General features: G+C 61.8%; 1 protein-coding gene and 1 non-coding gene across 3 annotated transcripts; one reads left to right on the top strand and one right to left on the bottom strand.

Annotated features, from left to right (window-relative positions):
* Nucleotides 1-2,730: 2,730 nt before the first annotated feature.
* Nucleotides 2,731-25,953, top strand: LOC117650645 (frizzled-5). Of its 2 annotated transcripts, XM_034394205.1 has the most exons (6): nt 2,731-3,128; nt 14,305-14,406; nt 20,804-21,031; nt 21,117-21,601; nt 21,897-22,164; nt 22,336-25,953. In XM_034394205.1, the coding sequence occupies exons 3-6, from the start codon at nt 20,810-20,812 to the stop codon at nt 23,416-23,418; spliced, it is 2,058 nt and encodes a 685-aa protein (XP_034250096.1). In that variant the 5' UTR covers nt 2,731-3,128; nt 14,305-14,406; nt 20,804-20,809; the 3' UTR covers nt 23,419-25,953. The 2 variants fall into 2 exon arrangements, with proteins under 2 accessions (XP_034250096.1, XP_034250097.1); XM_034394206.1 differs by lacking the exon at nt 14,305-14,406.
* Nucleotides 16,687-16,759, bottom strand: Trnat-ugu. The gene has a single exon. It is a non-coding gene; the product is annotated as a tRNA-Thr (tRNA).
* Nucleotides 25,954-26,244: the final 291 nt, after the last annotated feature.

Below are 26,244 nucleotides of genomic sequence, written 5' to 3' on the forward strand. Positions count from 1 at the left end.
TCGCTCGTAAATCGCGCAATTCGTTGGTTCTCCGCTTCGTTGTTTCGGCTTTCTGCACTCAGGGGGCGCCACTCCACAAGGGCGAGGTGCCAACGCCCCGGCCCGAAAGAGGACCAAAATGGGCCAAAAAGGTGGCGCCCACCACCACAACAAAACACGCTTCGTGTGGTGACGCGCGCGATCTGCAGTTCGGTGTTTTATTGCCTCGCGGTTTGCTCCTGTTGGGTTGGCAGCCCTGTCGGCCCAGTGGTGCAGTGGTCCATCAACGTGCCTTTCCACCGCCGAGCTGTCGTTTTGCGACTCGTGCTCGTTGCAGCGAGTTGGGCCGTTCATCCCAATTAATACATGCCAAATAAAAAGGTCGTTTTCATCGCAAAGCCCGTCATGCTCAGTATTTCGTGTTTTGTTTTTAAAACAGAGGTCGAGGGCAAGCGGACGCGGTGCGGCGGGCAATCGGGTGGCTTGCGCACTTCAGCGGCGAACAACGCCAAAGCCCATCGGTTTCATTTCCGTTTATATGTCTTTTTTTTTAGAGTCCGTATTATCGGAAACAAATACCGAAATTATTTTCCATGGCCCTCCCCACTGCTGTTTGCCGAGAGAGACAGAGAGACAGAGAGCGCTTCGTTGTGGCGCTGTAATTATTGTCCGCGTGATGGACTCGTAATTGAATCAATCGGCGTTTGTGGCTGCGATGCGGATGGAAGGGCAGTGTGGTGCAGCACGCCCAGCACGGCGTGGCGTGGCGAGGCGCAATGTTGGCATCAATATGAGGTGTTGAAGCGACACTTCGTTTTCCAACACCAATCCAACCAACCCCCCTTTTTTTGCCTCCGGCCTCCCACACACACTCACATAAACGCGCGCACGCTCACACACACACACACACGCGCACACACACACTGGAAGAGGGGGGTCGGGGGTGAAAATGCAGGAGAAGCACGGGCGGCGGGGCGATGCGAGGCAAACGCGAGTAAACGAACCGAAAAGCAAACGATGTAATTTTAATGATCACAGGCACCCACACACACACACACGCGCGCGCGCGTCCACGCTGGCCCGGGGGCCCGGGGTAAACACCATTCCGATGCACATCGATCACGGAGCGCCACGCACGACGCTGCACTGCATAAACTCACTTTGAGTGCATCAAAGGGACCAACGCGGCGAACGCGGCCAAAAGGGCCGCCGCGCCATGCTCGCTTGCACGTGTGTTTGTGTGTGTGTGTGGGGGGGGGGGCAAACAGTGTGTCCGAAACACGCCGCGCAATTAGGTCCTGGAACCTGGACACAACTTGCACTCCCACCACTTAGCCCCCCCCCCCTTTTACACACACACGCTCACACACACACACACACACACACACACGCCGTCGCCGCCGCTGCCGTAGAACCTACGCGCGGGAAGATCCGGAACTGCAGGTTTGAACTCCATAGGCCAAAGCCCGTAAACCCGGAGGGAGGAAGTGAGGAAGAGAGCTGCCCCTCCCCTCCTTCCCCTCCCCCTCCCCCCGCCCGGCAACACCACAGGCTGGTCAGGCCGTAGTTAGGCAACTTGGCCGGGCCGGGCCTCGCCGTTCCACTCCCCTCAATAATGAATGCCAGCCGAACCCTCTAGCCGCCCCTGCTGCCCCTACACTGGCCGGCCAGCTAGCCACCCCCTTTGCCGTGGAAACGCCGCTCGCCCGTTCGTTGTGTATTTTTAATTGCGCGCGTGCATCCCGCCGTGCCGTGCCGTGGCGTGCCGTGCCGCGCGGGAGTGCGGGAAAGGCCGGAGCACGCGGAGTAGAGCCCCTCTCGCTCCCTCGCAGTGCTGGCGCCTCCCCCTCCACTGTCAGCGCGGGGAAGTCCGTGCCCCGTGCCCCGGGCCCCGGGCGGGCCGGGCGGGCCGACGACGCGTCATCGCGGAGCCCGTTAGCGCCGACAGGCCGACAGGCCGACATCAGCAGATTGCCGAATGCTGTAATTCTGCTAATCTGGCTCCGCGACGCCCCGCCCCCACCGCCCTCGCTCCGTTCCCCTCCCGCTCGACGGCATCCTGGAGGTCGTCCTGGTGGTCCGGGGCCTCTGCCCGTGTCGGCATCCCGGCTAACGACTGCCGAATTGCCCTTCAACACTTATCACGGCTCGGCACGCGCCGCGCACGCGTCGCCGTGGGAGGTCATAAACGGAGGCGCCGGCCGTGCCGCCGGGTGTCGCACTGCATAACTACTTCCTCTCTCTAACTCAGGGCAATAGCCTCTCCCTCCACCCTGCCTGTGAAAACTCACGCCCCTCTCCCTCCCTCTCTGGCGGGGGCGGCGCGGCGTCGCCCGGCGTCGCGTGGCACACCATTCTCGGAGCATTTCCCATAGTGATTTTCCCCTCTGCGGATAGCGCCAGCCGCGCCGCCGCGCCAGCGCCACTGTCTCCGGGCCTCCGGCGCCGCTGCAACCCCCGGCCCGCCCCGGCCCGCCCCGGCGGAGGCGCCCTTCCACCGCGCTGCCGCCGCGCCACCCCCGCCACGCCGCGCCACCAGGACTCCCCGCCCCCGCCCCCGCCCCCGCCTGCCGTGGCGTCCGAGCCGAGCGGCGCCTCCGCCTCCGTCTCGGCTCCCTTCTCCCTCGAGGCGGCCAGCCCAGAGCCAGCCACTCGGGCCCTACGCTACGCGCGCCGCCGCGCCGCCCGGCCGGCTCGCCGCACTGGCAGGCAGACAGCCATGCGCCGCGCGCCGCCGCCGCCCCGCCAGCAGCCAGCCAGTCTGCCCGCAGCGCCCGGCGAGAGAGCACGCGGAACGCAGGAGCTCTGCCGCCGCGGACGACTTCGCGCATCGCGCTCTTGCCGGCACGCTCGTCGACGTCGAAGACCCCAAACAGTGACATTCGCTTCGCCGCCCGGTCACCGCGCTACGACCCGACCACCTGGCCAAGGACCGGCCCAGCGCCACTGGATTACGCCCCTGGATTTACGCGTGTGTGCGCCTGTGCGTGTGTGGGTGCGAGTGACATGTGAAACAGTGTTAGTGCTGAATTAGAGAGTGATGTCGCCGAGCTGCCCGTCGTCGCCTCGGCCAGGAATGCCCGCCAGGATACCGCGGCGGCTCGAAGGCTGAGACGGCCACCATCGCCTCGACGCGGCTCTTCCGAACGGTGAGTGCGGAGGACGCGGAGAGGAACCCGTCCCGGTCCGGTATCAGCAGAGGCATCAGCGGCCCACATCGACGGCTCCATTCGATTCACGCCAAGTCAACCAGCGCCGCCTCGCGCCTCGGCCTGGCTGGAGACAGCTCAAGACAGCTACGCCCCGGCTCGGCTCGGCTCGGCTCGGCGCCGTCCGCGTGGCCCGGCTGGGCTGGGCAGCGCGATTCCTGCCCGGCTCGGATGGCACTCAAGCCCAAGTGGCCCAAGTCGCTTGTCGCTTGGCGCGGCTCCTGCGACGCCGCCTCGCGGTGACAGCTGCGCGAAGCCTGGCGAAGCCTGGCGAAGCCTTGCCACGGCCCCGCAGCCCTGCACGCCATGCAGTGCATGATGCAGTGCATGATGCAGCACGTGTCCGCCTGTCCGGCCCCGCCGTGCTCGTAATTGGAGACACAATTTATTACTACTCACGCTCGGAACATTTGTACGGCCGGTACCAGCACGGCAGGCCGTCAGGCAGGCCAATGTGTACGATGTGTACACACGCCGGGCAGACAGCGCAGCTCCCCGAGTGGTCCGGGCGGCCGGCCGGCCAGGTCCGCGTCGTGGTGTTTGTTTTATCTGGCCCTGCTGGGCCCTGCCTGCCTGGCTATGCGCGCCCCGCCGGGCCGTGCCTGCCCTGCCCCCTCCATGCTGCCCGTCGAGGCGAGGCTGCCTTCGGTAATTGATTGTCTCTGGCCCCTTATTGATAATTTTTTTTCGAGGCGGGGGAGGGGCGTCCGGAGGCACCAAGAAGGATGGCGCGGCGTGGGGCGCACTGTGAGCGCTGTGACTGCGCCTGACAGCCGGCGCGGCGTCGTCTCACCCAACTCGCTCGCCTCGCGCTCCGCGTGCCCCCCCGCCCCGCCCCGCCCCGCCCCGCCCCGCCTCGCTGTGATTTACGGATGCGGCTCTGGCACTGCCGGAATTTGAGTCAAGTTTTGGAAAGTCCCGTCGCCTTCCGTGCCGAGCCCGGTCGCGCCGGGCCACTCGCAGACGACGAATGAATGGGTCGACGCCGGTCGACGCGCACACTGCTGGCTGTGCGGGTCAAAATCCCGAACGCGTTTCCAGCTCCAGAGTCGCTGAATGGGTCTTGAACCGAACGAGTGACCAATGGATTGCCCTCCGAACGAGGAATCCATTGGTGGGGTCACTCGTTCGGTTCGAGTCCCAAACTCTGAGGCTCGAAACCCGTCTATGGCCGTCGGTCTTGTGGCCCACTGCGCGCAGTACCTCTCGGAACCCCCTCGACGGCATTTGACAGGGGGTGCACGTCTCCTACCCCGCCCTCTCCTGGCGGCTTTTGTCGGTTACTGTACCCTGCACGGCTCTCGGCCCTCCCCCTTCCCGAGGCACTGCACTTGGCATGCGAACCCGCGAGCGGGCCTCCGGGGCCTCCGCCGTCAAATATGCCTGCCGCCCTGCAGGTGAGGCGAATGCGCGATGCTGAAGATGGCGAAGACGGCGATTGGCTTTTCGTCTTCGTCAGTGTCGCTGTCTCTCTCGCACTCATGGGGCGTGCCGCATAGGCGCGAGAGAGACAGAGCGACGAAAACGACTCCCGGCCTGCTGCACGCAGCCCTCCGCGGCGTCACGCCACCGCGACACACACGCGACCGTGACTGCCGCGGCCGTTTGTCACGTGTCACACGCGTGTCACGCCGTGTCACGCCGTGTCGTCGCGCGGCCCGTTTACATCAGGGCGACGTGATAAATTAACACTTGGGCTTAATTCGTGCACGCACGGCCAGCGGCCGCGCCGCCGGGGATCGAACCGCCGCCCTGCCGTGTGTGTGGCTCGGCGTGCGGGTGGGTCAGTACACCGACGACGACGGTGGCCAAAACTCGAGACGCGTTTTGAGCTCCACAGTCGCTGAACGGGTCTCGGACCGAACGTGTGACCCCATCAATGGATTCCTCGTCCGGAGAACAATCCGTTGGTGGGGGCACAAGCTCGATTTGAGTCCCATTTACGTAGCTCGACGCGTCCGGTATTTTGACGGGCTCCACGGTCTTCTGTGCGCTCGCCTGGCGGGCGTGCTGCTTCGCCAGCTTCGCCTCATTTGACTTGGCAATGGAAGGCTTTGGCTTTTTTTCGGCCACGACGCCGTGCCCTTCGCCGTCGTCGCCTCGACGAGCGAATGAGGACGGTCCTATCCAGCAGGCTGAAAGTCGTTTTGGTCGCTCCGTCTCTCTCGCACTCATGGGGAGTTCCGTACAGGTGCGAGAGAGACAGAGCGACGAAAACGACCCTCAGTTGACTTACAGGCCGACGTCGTGGCCTAGTCCTGCACAAGGGCCCTGTCACCGCCAACTATGATGAACGCACGGCCGTTCCGCCCAATGCGTCCCTCGATGACGTCACTTCCAGTTCGCAACCTGCACCGCCTTCTGCCCACTGGGCTGCGGGGCAGTGCGGCGCAGGGGCGGATCTAGGGCTGTTTTCGGAGGGGGTATGCCACACCTGTGCCTGCCTCCAGTGCCCTTTTTGCCCACGTTGAGGGCTGGCGTCGCGGCGAGCTCATTCATTTGAATGCTGCAAGAAAGAAGACCGGACGCGCTTCTTCTCGAGGGAAAGCGACGCCGCACTTCTAGTGCTGCACGGCGGTGCGAACGGAGCGTAGGACGCGTTGCCTTGTCGCGGGCACTGGCTCCGAGAGTCTGCTCTGTCTCCCTCGCACTCGTGAGGCGTTCCCTATGGGTGCGAGAGAGAGAGACAGAGCGACGGGAGCGGTGTGCTGCGACGCGCGGGCTGCCGTGTCTACAGTGTAGTCGCGCGATAACGGCGAGACGAGGCGGGTCGGGGACGGCCTTGGGTGCAGTCCAGGCCGTGATTCGAAAAAACGCTTCTACTTGTTCCAATCAACGGGACTGGTGTGTGGGTGTGTCTACACTGGCGCCGCGGGGACGGTGCATCTGGCGCGGCGACTTGGACGAGAAAAGTCCATTTGGCTGTGTCTAGCGCCCTCTCCCTCCAGTGTGGGACGGGCGGGATCGGCGGGGGCAAGGCGGGGCAAGGCGGGCCAAGGCGGGGCGGGGGAGGTGGGTGACATTCCTCAGCGCACAGCACACCAACACGAGGCGGACTCGCTGGGCCTCGCGCAACTACACTGCATACTCGGCCAGACTGCACAACTCCGGGCGCGACCAAGTTTCCGGATATCTGGAAGAACACTTCGACATTTATTTTCTAAACTGATTTGACAAAAACGCACACTCTTAAAACCTTACGAAGTATTTTGAGCATACATATAACAAACTAAAATACTTCGTTATACGAAGAAATAGTTCGTAAATTACGAAGTATTTTCTTTGTTAGCTTATGTATGCTCAAAATACTTTGTTATACAAACTACTTTTCTTTGTAAGGCCTAAAATAGTTTGTAAGGTTTTCTCAGTGCAGAATCCGTGGCAGAAGCATGCGTCTTTGTGACGCAATTATTTGCTGAGAAGGACTGTGAAGAGAATACCGAGCGGTTTGCTCGCTGTCGTCACGAAATCAATGCTCATTAGGAACTGGAATGTTTGGCAGTGTAGTGGCGTCATTCCCAGTATTCCATGCAGGTCCTGTGCCAGGTCCTGAGCCAGGTCCTGTGCCTGGCAGTGGGGCGCACCCACGCTCCCTCGCGCAGGTAGAAGGCCGGTCGGACGACACGAACAAGTTCTGCTAAATCTTCCCACAGAGTCCCACACACTGTCGAAACGTTGTGTTTATTTGTGGTGCGTGTCATTTCGGCGGCGCGGGGACTCGAACCCACGATCCATCCATCCCCGCGTGTCGTTGGATCCCCTGGATGACGCTATCGGCCGGTAATCCCGCCGTGATGAAAAGGTCGAACCACCTCGCGGCGGGGGAAAGGGGGGGGGGGAGATAGATTAAGCTTATCGCGCGTAACGACATGTCAAGCCCTTGTCAACCGTGTATGCCCCTCTAGCAGACGGAGATTGTGTCAAGTGCCCTGTCAATTATTCGAGGAAATGGAAAGGGATGGGAAACGGGGCGATAAAGCGGCCACAGATTTCTCGTTATTTTGTTGTTGTTTTCGTCTCTTTGGTGGGGACGCGCGAGATATTGACGAATGAGTTTTTGTCTGACGGGAAATGCACACGATAACCTGTGTGAGTGAGTGACGCTGGCGCGGTGCACTGCGGTGGGCAGCGTGCCATTGCGGTGCGGACTCTTGCTGCTAACAGGGCTCAAACCGTCCGTGGCGAGGCGCAGCGCGCAGCCACCACGCCCCGCCACGCCACGCCCCGCCCCGCCACGCCACGCCCCGCCACGCCACGCCACGCCACGCCACGCCCCGCCCCGCCCCGCCACGCCCCGCCCCGCCCCGCCACGCCACGCCACGCCACGCCACGCCACGCCCCGCCACGCCACGCCACGCCACGCCACGCCCCGCCACGCCCCGCCACGCCCCGCCACGCCCCGCCACGCCACGCCCCGCCACGCCACGCCCCGCCCCCTCGCCGGCTACACTGGGCACGCTCCATGCAGTACTTGTATTTTGATTGGTCTGGCTCGTCGGCTCGGCTCAACGCGCCGAGCAAAGCGTACAGAAGCGTAGCAAAGCCCTCAGCGTGGGCGCATCGGAAGTTGGAAAGCTGTTTCCAATTTTTCAAACTGCAATCATCATTCTCTCAGGAACGGGATCCGCGCACGGAATGTGGGCAAACTCTCGCGCACGGCCACTGCGCTGCGCTCCGTGTATAAGTTGAAGTTTAATTTAGTGTAACCCTTGGGTCCTTCTCCCGGACCCGAAGGCCTGAAGCCCGGGGTTCGATGTTCGAGGACGACTTCCAACACCGGCTCCGTGAAGCACGGGCCTCTCACTGTTACTTGCCTGGCGGTGTATTTTGGTGGGTGGTGGGGCTGTGCCGTCGTTTCGCCTCGGGACTCGAATTTCACGTGGTGACGACCCGGCCCGCCGCGCTGCCTGGCGCCGCCTCGCCAGAAGGACGCCCGAAAGGCCCGTTTGGTGGCCCGGCGTGGTGGCGCGGGGCCTGCTTGGCCCTGCTTAGGGGCTCGGCTCGGAGCGGCTCGGAGCCCCCGTGCTCACGTCGGATTTCCACTCCGGGGAAGTGCCTTTGACAGTTCGTCGCCCCGTGCGTGCCTTGCCGCGCCGCCTCGCGAGAACGCCCCCCCCCCCCATTTTCCCGGCCACCTGCCCGCCCACGCACACAGCCATGCAGTGCGCGCGCCGCGCACCACCCAGCGCGCCTTCCGAGGGACTTGGAGCCTCCACGACGGCCACCTCCTGCCGCGCGAGACGCGCGAGACGGCGTCGCACATTGCACCCCCCGCTGGCTTTCGGCCACGGCCCCCCTCCCCCCTCGATTTCGCCGTGTGAGCGAAAAAGTTGGCCCTGCCGTATGATAAATCTCCGGCAATCCCCGCCTCTCCCTCCGGCCCTTTGGCAGTGTACGCATCAATTTCTCATGACTGCTCGCCGGACGTCGTCCTGGCCGTCCTGACGTGCTAGCACTGTATCGCGTCTCTCAGGACCGCGTCTCTACCCCGCGCTCTCTCCTCGCGAAGGAGGCGAACAACTCGCGGGGTATTGTTGCCACCGAGGGTGGTTCCTGCACCTTGCGAGGGCCGCCAGGGCCGCCAGGGCTGCAGGACCTCCCCCGCGTGAGTCATTGTGTGTGTTCCTTGCGGTGATGGCCTTATCGACCAGCCGAAGCCAGCCGAGGGGAGACGGCGGCAGGGCTGTGGCAGGGCCGTGGCAGGGCGACCGCGGCGCCCAAAGAGTGCAGTGCAGGCGCGGCGGGCCCGGCGGGCCGCGGGGGAAGCGGACGGACAGTGGGCCGGAAGACCGGTGGAAACGAAAGTACATTACTACATAGTACCAACCAGGACAAGACGATTCAAGTAAAATTGCATGAATTCTGATCAGTCCCCCATCCCCCTCAAAAAAGTTGTTCGGCCGTCTTTTTGCAGGCTTGAGTTCAGCGAGAAGGCAGTCATATTTCACGAAGGTGTGCGTATACAGCACCAAGTTGGAAGGCTGTTCCTTCGTCTCGGAGATGGCGTTGGGGGAAGTTTGTCTCGCCCCGGCCCGTAGGCCTGCCGGAGGCTGGAGGCTGTTTTCGTGTTGCCATGGTCACGGCGGTGACGCGGCAGAGCGAGACAGGGGCGTGCACAGGTCGCCTCCTCGGGAGGGGCGGTGGAACCTTTTTTTGAGGAACTTTGCCTAACTTCCAGGAGTTAGACGCCAAAACCTGCCTCAAAAGTATACCTTTTGGGGTCCTTCGGGGGGGGCGATCGCCCCCTCCGCCCCCCCCTTGTGCACGCCCGTGGAGCGAGAGACGGCGCGGAGCAGCGAGAGGCAGGCCCGGCAGGCCGCGAGCCGCTAAAGAGATTTGCCAGTTCAGCTGCACAATTTGAGGCGCCGCCGCGGTGCGCCGCGCTGTGCCGCGCGGGAAGTCGTGACGAACAACCAGCGGGGCTCTTTGTCGGCGCCTACGACACCACGGCCAGTCTCTCTCTATCTCTCTCGCTCTTGATCTCTCTCGCTCTCTCGCTCACTCGCTGGGCGGCGCTCTGTGGGGGCGCGAGAGGGGCAGAGCGACGGAGACACGGTCCGGCCCCACGACCACGACGGTGTGCAGCGGGGGAACGATGGCCCCCTCTCCGCTCTCTCCTCGCGCTGTCCGATGCACTTGTCTCAATTCGTCAAGCCGACAGGTCCGACAGCGAATCGGGAGGCGGGCCTGGCGGCCGAGGCGGCCCAAGGAGGCGTGCGAGCAGAGCCAATAAATAAGGCGCAAACCTGCCGGCTGCTGGCGGCCGGGGCGGCGCGGGGCTCCACGAGGCGTCGCGTCGGGCGTCGTACGGCGGGGGGCCGGCCGGCCCTGGCGCTCGCCACGAACAGGTTCTCCACGACGGGGAGCAGGCCGGAGGATGCGGCCCTGTACGCGGAAGCCGGGGCGGGGCGGGGCGGGGTGTGGTGGCCGTCGTCAAACATATTTCCCACGCGAGTTTGTCCGCCGTCGCGTGTGCCCAGGGCGTTCCTCACTCCCGGCTTAGCTGTCCGGAGCGGAGCGGGGCGGGTGCCGCATAGTTTTGGACCCCACCTCATTTTGTTTCCTGGGGCCCCTACTGTGGTTGGCTGGATTTAGACGTGGAATAAAAGCGCCTTGGCGAGATTCCCCCCCCCCCCCCCCGGTCCGTGCGCACCTAGGCCGGCCCCGTCCCCCTACCGCGCCGCCGCGTGCATACTGATGTTGGCGAGCCCTTTCAACCGAAGTAAGGCCCATGCGCCGTGCCCTAGGCTCTCTCTCTTTTTCACTTCGGCAGCACGTACTCGCCGTGTGTGTGCGCGCAGATTGCGCATGTGTGCGTCGCGCTGCACGTGGGCCGCGGTGCGTGGCAAAGGCGCGAATGTCTGTCGAATCCCAACCTGGATGGAGTGCGTCACCTTATTCCCGGGCGCTCCGCGGCTCGCCAGAAGACCGGTGGAGGTGGGTGGAAGGAAGCGGTCGAAATTCCCGACGCGTTTTGAGCTGCAGAGTCGCTAAATGGGACTCGAACGGAAAGTGTGACCCCACCAATGGATACCTCGTTCGGAGTGCAGTCCATTGGTGGGGTCACACGTTCGGTTTACCGACTCTTTACCATTTATCGACTCTGGAGTTCACTCAAAACGCGTCTAGAGCTTCGACGGCGCTCCTCCAACGACGGGCTGCTGGGCGGCAAGGGCTCTGGGTGTCCTGCCTGACTGCTGGGCCTGGCGGCGGGGGTCGTCCGCCCTGGGGTCGCCCTGGGGTCGCCCTGGGGTCGCTTTGACGTCGGGGAAGTGAACATGTCTCGTCTCGGCCGAGTCCGTGGCGCCGCGTCGGTGTGTCGGGGACTGTTTTGTGGCGGACAGGGGGACGGAGATAGCATCGTACAGGGACGGAGAGCCTGGCTGGTCCCGGCGATCCACGATAAAGTGTCCCTGCACCCCCGCTCTCTGCTTTCATCCCAGGGAATGCTTTCCCCGCACAATTTTGTCATCTGACCTGGACGGACGGGGGGCTGGGCCTGGCTGGGCCTGTGCGTGCTCGGGGGGATTTCAATAAGTGTATTATGACGTGGCCAGCTTTCATCGTAATCCAATAAAGACGTCATTGTGCGGAGGGGGTCTCGTCTTACAACCGCATGGCGGAAATGTGTGCACAATTTTTTCCAACTTTTTTATGGTCTCTCGTTTGTCTTCCGTTTTGCACGTGTGTGAGTGTGTGGCTGTGTGTGTGTGTGTGTGTGTGTGGCTGTGTGTGTGACTGTGTGTGTGTGTGTGTGCGTCGCGGCGGCATTGGTCTCTCGACCCGCGTCGCCGCGAACCGTTTGGAGTGTGCTGAGTCCCCGCGCACAATGTGCAGTTTGTCGTCGGCGCGTTTGAAAGGCGCGCCGCCACCGCTCACCGCTGTGGTACGCCCAGTACGCCCTCGCCGCGCGCACACATTCATATTCACGCTGGCGGGGGCGCAGATTCATATCGGCATTGGGATTGGAAGCCGCCGAGCCGCGCCAACGGCCCTGCTCGGCCAATCTGTCATCCGGCGCCCGGAACCCCGTCGGTGTGTGTGTGTGTGTGCTGGGCCTCGCCCCCTCCCTCCCCCCCTCCGTTTTGGACGGGTACAAACGCTGTCAGACAAATGGAGGTTCCACCTCGCGTCGTGTACTTTTTCGTTTCTTTTTCCTCTTTTTTTTCAGATTTCCTCCCATTGCCTAGACAAAGACGCCACACGATACTTCTCGGCAACTGTCCCCCCTCTCTCTCCCGTCCCCAACACGACCCCTGCATTTGTCTTGGGGGGGCGAGGCCGACGCTAAATTGTTTGAAATCTTGCTGTGACATTTGTGTGTGGCGTGGAGGGCCATCAGAAGCGTCTCTCTGCTGCTACAGTACCCTGCCAAACACAAACGGGGGACCCAATGGCACAGCGCAGCACGGGGTGCCGCCCTTTCGACTGCGACAGACTGATTCCGAGAGTCGTCGCTCTGTCTCTCTCGCGCCTACACGGGACGCTCCGTGAGTGCGAGAGGGACTACCCGACTCTCGGATTCAGTGTGCAGGGTGCTGCAGCGACGACTGCAGATGCTCACTGCGATTGATGCGATTTGGCTGTATACCTGCACGGCCAGTGCGCGGCCTTGCCTGTCACTGTGCAGCCTCTGGGCCCCCGGGCGGGAGGCCCATTGAGTGAGGTCTGTATCGGACACGGGGGCGCGATTCCGTGAAATTTGCCATGCCTGGCCCCATTATGCTGCGCTTCGGATAAGCAAACAGTGCAGTGTGGTGGAATAAAGGGATGCGCTGTGACTCGTCGGTGGGTCCGAGGTGTGTCCTTTTGGCTGCCTGTTGCGCGTTTGTCCGACGGCAGCGCGACAAAAAGTGTGTGGCGGAAACAGTTGGAAAGTCTGCGCTGTGCGCTTTTCAGGCCATACAAACCGTTTTCTGTAGGTAAGGCATCGCAAAACTGGGACGGTTCCAAATTTGTCTAGTCCTGCTGGGAACACTGATGAGGCAAGAGTCTTGATCAATACGGGGCTAGGTATAGTTCATGACCCCTGGCAGAGGATTATTTTATCGCCCAAATTTGAGTGTGGAAAGGTCTCCTTTCACAAATTCGGGTTCACCCAGCTCAATTTTGGTCCTGGTTTTGATTGTTCCGACTTTTTCCGTGGTGACGCGCTCCGATCGGCGCTAAAGTCTCCGCGAATGAATCTCTTTTTTCTAAATAGTCTCGTCCAGCACGCGGTGCACGCGGGGTGACTTCGACGCGCTTTTGTCTCCGCCAATTCCTGATGAGACACGGGGGCCATAAATCCCCGGCCTGCTTTGCCCGCTTTGCGTCGACAATGGGCGCGTCAATGCCCAGTCAATGGCTCCACGAACGCACGAATATTGTTTCAGCCAGGGTGGGCCTCGGCTTGCCCTCGGCTGGACCGAGGACACAAAGGAAGTCCCCGTTCCCGGACACGCTTTCGTTGCGTTGTCTCGCTTCATGTGAAGGAATAAATGAGTCGCTGAGTGACGGGCACGTCCTCTCTCGCACCTGACTGACAAAAAGCGCACAATGTGACAATGTGGTTCGGGGTAAACGCCTCTCTTTCTCGCACTTGACAAGCCGTTCCCGACAGTGTGCTGCCTTCAACCCTACCTTTTTTTTCACATGCCACCCGCCCAGAAATAGGATCCGAAGGAGGCCAGCTTCTGCCTCCGTGAGCGATTGGGCGGTGGCGGGGATCGAACCCGGGCCTGCGCAGGGCTGCGCCTTGATGAAGTGGCCCGGGGCCAGACGCGTGTTCTCGCTTCCCCGCTCCCCGGTGGAGGTTCCGGCGGGGTTCCGGGGCCTGGGCGCCGCGCTGGCCGTTGGATTGGATTGGACTGGACGTGGCCGGCCTCTGCTTGTCTCGGCCCCTTCGCGCAGTGGGCCAGAAGACCGGTGGAGGTGCAGGCGGTCAAAATCCAGGACGCGTTTTGGACTTCAGAGTCGCTAAACAGGACTCGAACCGAACGTGTGACCCCACCAATGGATTGCTCTCCGAACGAGCAATCCATTGGTGGGGTCACACGCTCGGTTCGAGTCCTGTTTAGCGACTCTGAGCCCCCAAACGCGTCTTGGCCGCCTACGCCGGTCTCTGGCCCACTGTGCTTCGGTTGGGCCTCGCACCGAGCCGCCCCGTGTGAGCCGCCCAGCCAGCCGAGGGCAAACATCGATGCTTCAATCACTGGCCGGGCTAACATCAACTAACCTCACTACTTTTAGCCCGGGCCGCCGTGCGCGCGGTGGGGCGGCCAGGCCAATGGAAGGACGGAAACAAAAACACTGGCTTGTTGTTGTTTTTGCCGCGCCTGAATAATGACGCGCTGAGGTGCGCCGGTCTCTGGCGGTCGCGGGTTCGATTCCCGGCAGTGCGTCGCGTTTAGCGCGTCGTGCTGGAATGCACCACTCCACCCTGCTGCCTTGTTATTTCTGTCGCGGGCTGATCGGTGCCTACCACCTCTCCCCCCCTCCCCCTCGCACTCGTGGGGCGCTCTTGAAGGGTGCGAGAGAGACGTAGCGACCAAGCGCTGGATCCCGGAGAGGGATCCACGCCGACTTGACGATTTGCCCGACTGTTTGCCTGACTGTTTGTTTTTCTGTCCTGCAGAGGTGAGTTGGCTGCGCCGTTTGCGGTTCGAGATGAGGATTGCGGCCGAACCCCCGAATCCCCGAATCGGAAAGAGATGAAAGGGGAGAATCGGGTCAATCGGTGAGTGAGCGGGCGGCCCCCGCGGCCCCCGCGCGCTTCGCGCTTGCGAGGGCCAATCCGACGAGTGGATCGAGTGAAGCCATTGGAAACGCGCGTTGGGCTGGGCGTCGGCGGCAGGTCGGCGGCATGCAGTGTGCACTGCACACTGTATAGTTGCTCTGCAAATGATGCTCCGGGACTCGGGAAACTTTCGCCTGGCACTCTTGAATGGACTGCAGAGCATTACGACGCTGTGCACCCTGACAACTGTGCATAAGACTGACTACCGCTCGTTCAAACTGTCCAAATTGACTTAGTTTTTCCTGGTTTTGTGGCGCACACTAATCAGCTTACGTTTGAAAAGACCGGTGGAGGCGGCCGAAATTCTAGACGCGTTTTGAGCTCCAGTCGGCTGAACAGGACTCGAACCGAACGTGTGACCGCCTTCGCACCAATGGATTGCTCTCCGAATGAGGAATCCTTTGGTAGGGTCTCGCGTTCGGTTCGAGTGCTTTGTAGCGACTCTGGAGCTCAACGCGTGTAGAGCTTTGGCCGCCTCCTCGGGTCTCCTGGCAAATCCACTGTGCATGGGGTAGTTGCTGTTGGAGCGTTTTATCTGCAAGCGTAACTCTACGCTGGACTACAACGCGGCGGGCCTGGCCCAAGGCTCGGCCCTTCGCTCGGGGCGGGCCCTCGGCCTCGGCCCCCTTGAGGGTCCTCGCGGTGCTCGTCGCTGAAGGGGCTCTCGGCGCCCGTCGAGGAGGTTCAAGTCGCTCGGGGGGTACTCGCAGGACAGCGCCGCCGGCCCGGGCGAGCCCCGGCAAGCCCCGGCAAGCACAGGGCCTAAGTGGCCGCGCCGCTCTCAGTGCGCGTAGCCGCGTACACTCTGTACAGCGTCGCCGCGCGCCGCCGCGCCGGATCGATACCTGTGAGCATTGCCCTGCTGGGCGGCGTAGGGCGGCGCAGGGCTTTGTTGGGGCTGCTGCCTGCCGGGCCTGGCCGGGCCCTAGCCCCACGCCCTAGCCCCACGCCCTAGCCCCACGCCCTAGCCCCACGCCCTAGGCCCACGCCCTAGCCCCACGCCCTAGCCCCACGCCGCCACGCCCTCCGCGGCGCTGTGCTCGTCGAGTATGAGAAACTGCCGCCACGCTGGCTGGCGCGCCGGCGCGACATTCGGCTCGGTCCAGTCACCTCATATCGTCATATTGCCTCGATAAAACGGCCGTCTTTATGGGGCGCGGCGTCGCGCTGTCTCTCTCGCACCTCCTCGGCACGCCGCTCGAGTGCGAGAGGGACGGGGGATGGCGGGGGATCCACGAGGATGGCTGGACTGCAGAATGGCCCGCAATACGAAATGTCCCTCTCTCCGCGTCTGGCAGTCCGGCACCGTCTCTGTCTTGGCTAGAAACAATTTCCGTCGCGAAATTCATGACGCCGCGAATCCGGTCGCCTCTGTCCACGCACTGCTACGCACTGCCAGCGCAGCCGCTGCCGAGGTGGGCACGCGACCCGGCGCCGCGGCCTGCTGCGTCGTCTGTCACTCCGTCTCTCTCGCACCCACGAGGAAAAAGACAACGCGAGCGACGAAGTCCCGCTCGGAAGCAGCCTGGCACCTCCATGCCGGCTGGCTGTCTCTCTCGCACCTCTCCGGCGCGCTCCGTGAGTGCGGGAGAGAGAGCGACGAGAACGACTCTCTGGCTGGTGGTGTGAAGCGGGAGCGGTGAAGGGCACCGGATGGCCGGTGTACGGTGTCCCGTCCAGTGGCCGCCCTGCCCTGCCCCGCGCGCTGCGTCGCGTCCAGGCCAGGCGTCCCGGAGACGGGGCCGTCCTGGCCCCGCCTGAGTGCTGGCGCTTTCTGGACGGTAGCGACACGGTCCCACGCACTATTTGGCACGGCCAGGCACGGCCGTGGACTGCAGACGCGCTGACGTCTTCCTTGCGTCGGCATGGCGTCGCCGTGGCGGTGCTTGCGTGTCCGCGTAGTCCGCGTCAAGACGAACAGTGGCTGGCCGTGGCGGCCAGGTCGCCGTCGGCTTGACTTTGGCGATGTGAATCACGTCCGGTCTGTGTGCAGTGCAGGTCCGCCTCCCCGGCGCCATCACATTAAAAGCACCGGCGCGCAGGGGCCTAGGCCGCGGAGCGAGCGGAGCCCACCCCCGAGGGTGACGCGGCCTGGGCCTCGGGGTGGATTGGCTCGCCGGGAACTGCCGCCCACCAAGTGCCTTGCCGTCCGTGCCCGCGCCGACTCGAGCCGGATCGGGAGCGCCCAGTCTCTGCTGCCAAAAAAGCGGATCGAACCTCTGCCCCCTGTGAGATTTGAACTCACGACCCCTGGTTTACAAGACCAGTGCTCTAACCCCTGAGCTAAGGAGGCGCCTTGAGCGAGGGGCTCGCGTAAGGGAAGACTGTTTGACGCGGCGCGCCGGCGAAGGTCACCGCACCGCGCCGCGCCGGGGCTGCGGACTCCGCGTGTTATCTCAACGCGCACCCGCGGCGTCCGCGCGCCGTCCTGGGAGACGGCGGGGCGGGGCGGGGCGGGCTGCGCGGACAGCGTCGTGTTTATCCAGTGAAGGCGCTGTTGGCCAGCCTGGCCGGTTTGTTTACCTAGGCCGCGCCGCCACGCCGCGCCACGGGAGGTGTGAAGCGTGATCACGGCGGCCCTGGGCCCTCTGGGCCCTGGGGACGCGCCTAAGCGCTGTGATCGGAAAGTCGGAGGGGACTCCGTCGACGAGATTCCCAAAGATTTCTCCGCCTTTCGCTCTGGTGAGACACGGCAACTGAACGGTCCTGGTTTCTTATGGCTAGAGTTGAAGCCAAACGAGAAGAGTACTATATAGTACAAGTCGTGGATCTCTCCCCTCACGTCACTTGTGAACTGTATACAGCACTCGGAAGCACTCCGTACTGGTCTGTGGGCCAATATACCGCTTTGCATGTCATAGTCATAATGGTGTGTTGTTGCCGCCGCTGCGACATAACGTCTCAATCGGCGAGATTTACGTTCTTTTAATTGTGGTCGTAAAGCGGTGGAGTACGGGACGCTGAGGGGGCATGAAGGGTTGCCGGCGGTCGCGGCTGGTCGCGGCGCGGAGTAGAGGGACAATGGTGACAAATTGCGTCATCGCTAACGCGCCGGGCTAACACTCCTTTACACCGATTGATGAACTGTCCTGCCAAAAGAGGGGAGGGGGAGAGAGAGAGGGTGACACGCGACGTTTCGCTCCGTCCCCCTCCCCTCCGAATCCATTCTTCCCCGTCGCAGGCACCAGGTGCTCGGTCGCTGCTCGCCCAAAGCGGCCCCACCGCCCTTCCCCTCTCGCCCTTCCTCTCCCTTCCAGTGTGTGCGCGCGCATAAATCGTTTCTCGCCTCCTTTCGCCAACAACTGTGCCTTGCCGCGCCGCGCCGTGCCGCGCTCTTCCTGTTTTACTTCCGACTGCTGTTTGTAATGAGAAATCGATGGCGGCCGACTGTGTGTGGGACGCTGTGGCTCCCTTATCGCCGGTGCTGACTCTAGTGCCGTCGGGGTGTCACCTGCTCGGAAGTGGGTTCTCACGATGGGCGGGGCGGGGCAGGGCCGGGCGGGGGTCTTCCGGAGAAGCCCTGCAGTGTGCCGGGAGCGACACCCTTGCGGTGGCGGGGTGGGCGTCAGAAGGCTGGTTCGCGTCAATTGCTTGACCAAAGCCCCGCCCCCGCCACGCCATGCCGGCCGCTCTGGGGCTTAGCGTGAATCGCGAACAAACAAGGAAAGAACCCCCAAAAAAGCGCAACCGCTGGAAAGACCAGGGTGGCTTGAAACTGCTTCGCTTTCTGCTCTGGTTTCGGCGGCGAGGTTCCGCAAGCGCTTTGCTCTGCCTCCGATCGGGCTCTCGCTTTCTCTCTCTGACTCTCTCCGCGCGACAGCGGCGACAACCCCTTGGCGGCCTGTGTGACGGACAGCCTCCCCTCCCTGCCGCAAGTGCCGGCACTGCCGCAAGGGGTGCGATCGGGCGGCGGGGCTGCAGGCTGACTCCGAGGGGGAGGGTCTCGTCAGTCTGTCTCTCTCACACCCTGACGCGACGCCCCGCGAGAGCGAGAGAGAGGCCTCCCCCTCGGAGTCGGCCTGCTGGCGGGGCTGGCCGTGCTGGCGCGCCCTCTATTGACCAGGGGTTGCCAAGTTTCACGCAGCATCCACTGTCCGTCCCAGCCGCGCGCGTCTGCCCCAGCCCCAGGGCCGAGCGCCGTGCCCTGCCCTGCGCCCCTCGAGAGTGGCGTCGCCAATCCAGCACCCGTGCCCGGGGGCCCCAAGGCCCGAACGCACGAAAGCCCGGAGGGTGGTGGGAGGCGTTCTCTTCGCGGCCCTACGGAACGCGCGGAACGGAACGCCTCACGGGTGCAAGAGAGACAGAGCGACTGTACGGAATCAGCCTGGCGGGAATTTTGCTACGGAGGGAAGTTGCCGGTGGCGCCTGGGGCACGGTCTGCAGGTCTGGGGCTTGCCCTGGGCTGGCCCGCCCCGCCCCGCCCGCGTGCCGGGCCGCCGCGCCGCCCCCGCTTTCTCGGGTGATTCCCCAAATCAGGCGCCCCCCCTCCCCCTTCCACACACACATGCAGCGCCCTGTTTGCTCTGCGTGTAGATTCATTAGGGCGTTGTTTTGCTCCCCACCCTCCCCGCGTGCAAATAGGGGCCCCCTATCTCCCTCTCCCTCTTGCACGTGAGGCACGCAAGCAAGCGGGTGCCGTAGTGCCGTGCCGTAGTGCCGTGCCGCGGGGCTTGGCGTTGTTCGAGACTTGACTTGACCTGCTGTCTCTCTCGTGCACCCGTCCGGCATGCCCCACGGGTGTGAGAGTGACAGTGGCGCCGCGTGACGTGCCGGGGATGGAGACGGGGCCCTCGAGGTGCCGCAAGGCCCGCAAGGCTCGCTGGGCGGGGGTCGCAAAGGGACAATGACTCAGGCGCCGCGAGCATGTGAGTGTGTGTGTGAGCTGTGGGCGCCCCGCCCCGCCCCGCCACGTCGCCCTGCCAGTCCGAGTAATGTGAGCACCGTCACCCGGCCGTTTTTCCTCCCTCTGCCCGCCTTCATTTTTCTCTTTTAGCCACAGGCGCCAGTACGGTATCCCCTATCCCGCGCCGCCTCTGCCTCTCTCGCGCTCTCTCACTCACGCCTGCTGGCTCTCTCGCCGACGCGGTTGAGCCCGCCCCGGAGGTCCGATCAAAGGGACATGGATTAGCGCTGCCGGCGCAGCCTGGCACCCTCTGCGTGGCTGTGGCTGCGGCGCGCGGTGGCGTCTGGCGTCCCTCCACCCTGATGCAGACAAATATGCGGACAAATGACTGCACCGCTGGGAGACAACGCCACATGTGCGTTGTCGAGGGCCTGGGTTCGAATCCCGCCGTCCCGTTGTTCTCCCTGTGTTCTCGCTGTGCCGTGATCGCCCGGATGTAGGGGCTGGCTGTTGGTGGCGGCGCGTCGCTGCCGTCCGTCCCGCCGTCACTTTGGCCGCGTCGCCGCGTCGCTTGTCGTGTGACAGGTTTGACACGTCCTGGCGGCAAGCCGGCCGGGGCGGCCCGTGGCGGGAAGTGCGCAGTTTGCGACCCTCCCGCTGGTCCGTCCCCGGGGCCCGCATGGTGGCCGTGCCGGCCGTGCCGTCGAGGCCAAGAGGCCGCCGGCGTGGCGTGAGGCGTGACACTTGACAGCCGCGGCCCCCGCCACCGACGTCGCCGAACGTGGACTCGCCGAGCTTCTGCACCGCTGCCGGGTGCACCCAGTGGTGTCGTTTCCCCTCCAAGCTCGGTGATGGATCGGCACCGCGTTGTTCGTCACTGACTCCCATCTTGATGTGCCCGAGCGCGGGGCGGGGCGCGGCGGGGCGCCTGGAGAGGGGCGGGGCGGAAAGGGGTGCCACGGCGGCCGCGTCAGTCCACGCAAGCGGAGTCCTGACGAAGCCGAACATCGGTGGCGGCGCGAGGCCGTGAGGGCGCGCGAGGGGCAGCAGGGGAGCGGAATTAAAATTGACAGTGCGTCGCGCGGGGCGGCGGCGTGCGTGGCTGCGCGGCTGCGCGGCTGCGTGGCCAGGGCGCGGTGATTCGGGGTTCAGTCGTGATTTGGCCGGCCTGGCCTCCTGCAGCCTGAGCCTGGCCTCGGCGTCGCCAGCGTCGCCCCGCCGTTTGTTGAGTCTGGCATCGACTGGCTGCTCCGGCCGTAAGTGAGCGGGCACGTTTTATGGCGGCCGTGGCCGTCGCCGTGGCCCCGCCACCGCGCAGCTTGCAAAGCGTGCGTGCTTGCGACGTGTTTGGCACGATCGCACGTACTCCGGCCGTTCGGTTCGGCTTGTCCGGCTGGGGCGGGGCGGGGCGGGGCGGCCATGGGGGTGGGCCGGGCCATCGCCGCGGTCTCCAACTCCTTCCTGCCCGTGCTCATGAGACTCCTCTTGTTGCAGGTGACCATGCTGCTGCTCGTGCTGCTGGCGGCGCTGGGCGGCGTCCTGGGGCAGGGCCTCGGCGGCCACGGGCCGCACCCGGGCCCCCATCCCGGACTGAGCCCCGCGGGGGGCGTGGGGTCGGCGTCGGCGGCCCTGGGCCGCTGCGAGGAGATCACCATCCCCATGTGCAGGGGCATCGGGTATAACCTGACGTCCATGCCCAACGAGCTGAACCACGACACCCAGGTAAGGGCTGCAGCACGTCGCCGACGTCGCCGACGGGAAGGGTGTTGGCGCGGTCGCCTAACCTGGTGTGGTGTCGTGTTTGCAGGACGAGGCCGGCCTGGAGGTGCACCAGTTCTGGCCGCTGGTGGAGATCAAGTGCTCCGAGGACCTCAAGTTCTTCCTGTGCTCGCTGTACGCGCCGCTGTGCATCCCCGACTACCTGCACCCGCTGCCGGCGTGCCGCAGCGTGTGTGAGCGCGCGCGCTCGGGCTGCGAGCCGCTCATGCACCAGTACGGCTTCCAGTGGCCCGAGCGCATGAACTGCGAGAAGCTGCCCGAGAGCGGCGACCCGGAGCACCTGTGCATGGAGCAGCAGGATCGCGGCGCGGCGGGGGCGGGGTCGGGGTCCGGGGGCAGGCACCCCGGGCCGGGCCCCACCAAGCGGCCGCCCAGCCAGTTCGCCACGCCCGCCACCAAGTGCAAGCCGGGCAAGAACGGCAAGGGCTGCCCCCAGCAAGTGTTCCCCGACCGGGACCGCGACAGGAACACTGGGCTGGTGCCCGGGGCGCCGGGGCGCGATTGCCCGTGCAGGTGGGTGTCGTTCCAGTGTCCTTGACTCCCTGATTGGGAACCTAGTCGTCGCCACGCGGTAGTACGCGCTGCACGTGACGGTCGAACCGCGGCGATACGCCACGCGCGAGAGACCGCCTCGTCGCGGAGTATCGCCAGCAGACAGATTCCTAGAGTCGTTTTCTCTGTCACTCGCACGGGTGTGAGAGACACAACGAAGAGAACGACTTCCGGAATGCGTCTGCAGGGCCAGGGCCCTTTGGCCGTTTCCCACTGAGAGGGAGCTTCGAGAGGCTTACCGTGTCGGTGCTTGCAGGTGCCGACGTCCGCTGGTGCCGCTGGAGAGGAACTCGACGTGGTACAACCGCAACATCAGCGTGGCGGGCGTGGAGAACTGCGCCTTCCCGTGCCGCGGCGTCTTCTTCACCAAGGAGGAGGAGCAGTTCGCCGAGGTGTGGATCTCGCTGTGGTCCGGCATGTGCGCGCTCTCCACCTTCATGACCATCACCACGTTCCTCATCGACCGGCAGCGCTTCAAGTACCCGGAGAGGCCCATCGTGTTCCTGTCGGCCTGCTACCTCATGGTGAGTGGAGCGCGGAGCGGAGTCTGCGCTTTCGCCAGCAGACTGATGACAGAGTCGTTTTCATCGCTGTCTTTTTCGCACCTGTAAAAGACGCCCCAGGAGTGCGAGAGAGTCGTCGCGACGACAGCGAATGTAGTGTTGTTCCTGACACTCCTTTGTCCTTTGTCGCAGGTGAGCGTGGGCTACCTGATCCGCGTGGGGCTGGGCCACGAGGAGGTGGCCTGCGACGGCGCCATGATCCGGTACAGCGCGCACGCGCACGGCCCCTACGCGCACGGCCAGGGCCAGGGCCCAGTGGCGTGCACCGTGGTGTTCCTGCTGGTGTACTACTTCGGCATGGCGTCGTCCATCTGGTGGGTGGTGCTGACGCTGACGTGGTTCCTGGCGGCGGGCCTCAAGTGGGGCAACGAGGCCATCGCCGGCTACTCGCAGTACTTCCACCTGGCGGCCTGGCTGGTGCCCACGGTGCAGACGGTGGCCGTGCTGGTGATGGCGGCCGTGGACGGCGACCCCGTGGCGGGCATCTGCTACGTGGGCAACCAGAACGCGGACCACCTGCGCGTGTTCGTGCTGGCGCCGCTGCTGGTGTACCTGCTGCTGGGCATGAGCTTCCTGGTGGGCGGCTTCGTGTCGCTGTTCCGCATCCGCAGCGTCATCAAGCAGCAGGGCGGCGTGGGCGGGCGCAGCAAGGCGTACAAGCTGGAGAAGCTCATGATCCGCATCGGCATCTTCAGCGTGCTGTACGCCGTGCCCGCCACCATCGTCATCGGCTGCCACCTGTACGAGAGCTCGCTCTTCACGGACTGGATGCAGCCGCTGGCCTGCCCGTGCGGCGCCACGCCCACCACGCCGCCGCGCCCGCTGTACTCGGTGCTGATGCTCAAGTACTTCATGGCGCTGGCCGTGGGCATCACGTCGGGCGTGTGGATCTGGTCCGGGAAGACGCTGGACTCGTGGCGCCGCCTGTGGGCGCGGCTCTGCGGCGGCCACTCCCCGCACGGCACCCTCATCGCCAAGCCCCACCCGCACCACCCGCACCTGCTGCCGCTGCCCGGCCACGGCAACCTGCACGGCACGCACGGCACGCTGCACAGCAACCTCCACGGCATGCACGCCAACATGGGCGGCATGGGCGTGGGGTCGTCGCTGCTGAGCGCGCCCAGCGTGCACATCGCGCACGGCGGCCTGGGCCACGGCGCGCCCAGCGTGCAGAGCTCGCTGTACCTCAAGCAGCAGCCGCTCAGCCACGTATGACAGAGACAGAGCCCCGATGGGCCCGACAGTGTCGTCGACGGGGACGAGGATGCCGAGTCGGACGTCGAGGATGTCCGGCACGGCCCGGTGGGGGCCCAGGCCCACGCCCAGGCCCACGCCCAGGCCCACGCCCAGGGCCACGCCCAGGGCCAGGGTCGCCTCAGGGGGCCCCTCAGCAACTACGGGCCCATCTAGGTCGCCACGTCCACTCTGTCGCGGGCCGTCGCGAGGGCGTCACGCCGTGTTTTGCTAGTCAATTTGATGGGACGGAGGCCTTGCTGCCCGGCCGCCCGATGGACCTAATGCTGATGCTGATCTCTGGAGAGGAGCGAAGGGGAAGTCCAGGGTCAGTGTGGGGAATCGAATCGAATCGAGGGGAAGGCTGCCAACGCCACCGGCTTCGAGTCTCTCTGGGAGAAAGCGAAAAAGTGTCTTCAATTTATTTTTTTTTTTCATACCAATTGATTTCCCATACTGACCCTCTTATAGTCAAATTAGCTCTGTGTGTGTGTCTGTGTGTGTGTGACTGTCTCTGTGTGTCTGAGAGTGAAAGAGTGCTCCTGTGAAAAGTGAGAACAAGTCTCACTGTTGACATGCATTCAGTAATTGTTAAATTATTAGTGTCTGTTTTTCTTTCTTTTTATTTTATGAACAGGAGCTTTTTAATACAATGCTCAGTGTTTAGAATTCTGAACTGTACGTTACATTTAGCGACCAATGAACTGTTTTAAGATTGAAGTCTTTTAACTTACATTTGCTGCACTTACAACTGCCGTACTCCAGTTCTTTGGTATCAGCGATTACCCACAATCGTACTGCATAATCAATCAATGCTCAGTCGCGTCTCTTTTATATTGTGTACAAATTGTAAATGAAGTAACATGTTAATGTTATTGTAAGTAGCACATTAGAAAGAAGTACATTTTCTAAGTGCAATAGTCATGTAAAAACAAAACTTTAGTTCACTTTTTATTTTGTTGACTCAATTTTCATTATCTGTTTATGTATTTTTGTTTTCTTTTATTATGTACATTTTGTAAATACTCAAAGAAAGATTTATCTATATATGAATGTGTGCGGAGGACATAGTATATTATTACTGTACATTCTTTGTGTGTTTGGATAGCAATAGTAAATAGTACAGAACAGATTGGTTAATTACTGCACACAAGTCTCCCAGATCCAGGAATGAAATTTTTTATGACTGGTCATAGTAATGTAGTTTACCACTATAAATATTTGCCAGACTGATTATGTGTGCCTCCCTTGACAGTCCAGGCAAGTGAGTGTGATAGAACTTTTAACTGCTGAGAGTTAGTCTCCTAATTTGCGATATAGAGTTGGCTTGTCACCTTGACTTGTTCATCTTCTCTTCTGTAAGACAAATTTATTCCTTCTCCATCTAGAAGTAATATATTTTTCTTGCTCTTTTTTTGTGACTTTAATAGTCTGGTCTTGCAGCTCTGAATGATGGTGAACATGGACTATTCTCACCATTCAGTCTTCTTTTATCTGGATGTCTATGCATATGTGTCTTCGAAATTAGTTTTCTTGGTACATTCTATCTGCAGTTTATTTAAAGATCAACACTGAAGATAAAAGGATTAAGGGGATGAATCTTTTCTCTAGTAGTCATTTAGAGGTCAGTAAGTAGCTGATATTATGTATCTGGTAGCGGGGCATAATGATACTGATTAGAGCTGATTGCAATTAAATTGTTCTCTTCATTTAGTCACATTATAAATGTAACATAGAGCAGAATCAGTGGTAAGATTGAATAATCCAACAGGGTTTTTGTCGTATCTTGTTCATTGAGATCAGTTAAACAACCTTCAATACGTAACTCTCTTTTTTTTCATACCCCAAATTTTAGTTAATTAACTAGAAATACATTAATGTATTTGTGAGTTCACACAAAGAGAAGCTGTGGCAAGTTATAACATGTGAAATTGAATTCTTGACCAGACATATTTTAGACGTGTTGGCTTAGATCTGTTGCACGACAAGATGTCCTTTGTAACTCTGTGTGTACATTCCGTTACATTATCGTGGATAGTGAACATTAGTATGTATATGATGCAACCTGCCTCAGTTCGTTCTGCATCTGCAATTACTTAGCTACTATTTGATCTTTGAAATGCTTTTAAAGATCTGTGATTTTCAAAGCATGGACCCTTTATTTTTGTGATATTTATACCTCTTTTCAATGTGCCATTATTTTCCATTTTTCCTTGCGTTTTATCTATTTTGCTTGACAGACATATCAAGATTCTGTATATTTAAGATTTTCAGCTTTGTAATTACCTTTGGAACTGCTTTTTCTCTTGTCATAATTACATTATGCCAAAAAAAGGGATGTGATTTGGTGCACCTTGGCGTGGACTTTGTTCCATCATTTGCCGACCAACTGTATACGATTAGCTAAAATGTACAGGATTGTGTTAATTATTTATAATGTTACTGTTTGCAGTAATTTGTTTCAAAGCTTGACAAAAAAAAAGCAGAACAATAAACATGGGAGGCTGTCTACTTCAATGTGTGTTTCTGTTACTTCCCTTCAGGTGATCCCACAACGGGTCGGTCCGTCGCACACGGTCGGTCGAACGGTCACATGGAACATCACTAACCAGTGGCTTGGTCGGCAAGAGCGTCGCCCAAATCTTTTCATGAGTTTGGTTCCCAAACTCTCAGTTCACCTCACTTCACGAACCCGAAGAATCAGGTAACCATGGGTCTGAGTTTGGGCGGAGACACACCGGGTGATTTGGTGGCGCAGGAGTTCGGTTCAAATCCCAGGTATAGAAATGTTTTCCTCTGTTGAACCTC

Source organism: Thrips palmi, unplaced genomic scaffold (genome assembly GCF_012932325.1).
Source record: "Thrips palmi isolate BJ-2018 unplaced genomic scaffold, TpBJ-2018v1 HiC_scaffold_5, whole genome shotgun sequence".
Taxonomy (NCBI): Eukaryota; Metazoa; Arthropoda; class Insecta; order Thysanoptera; family Thripidae; genus Thrips; species Thrips palmi.

Coding starts and splice junctions, on each gene's coding strand:
- LOC117650645 (XM_034394205.1), top strand. CDS start 20,810: ATGCTGCTGCTCGTGCTGCTGGCGGCGCTGGGCGGCGTCCTGGGGCAG. Junction 21,032..21,116: donor AGCTGAACCACGACACCCAG/GTAAGGGCTGCA, acceptor TCGTGTTTGCAG/GACGAGGCCGGCCTGGAGGT. Junction 22,165..22,335: donor TGTCGGCCTGCTACCTCATG/GTGAGTGGAGCG, acceptor CCTTTGTCGCAG/GTGAGCGTGGGCTACCTGAT.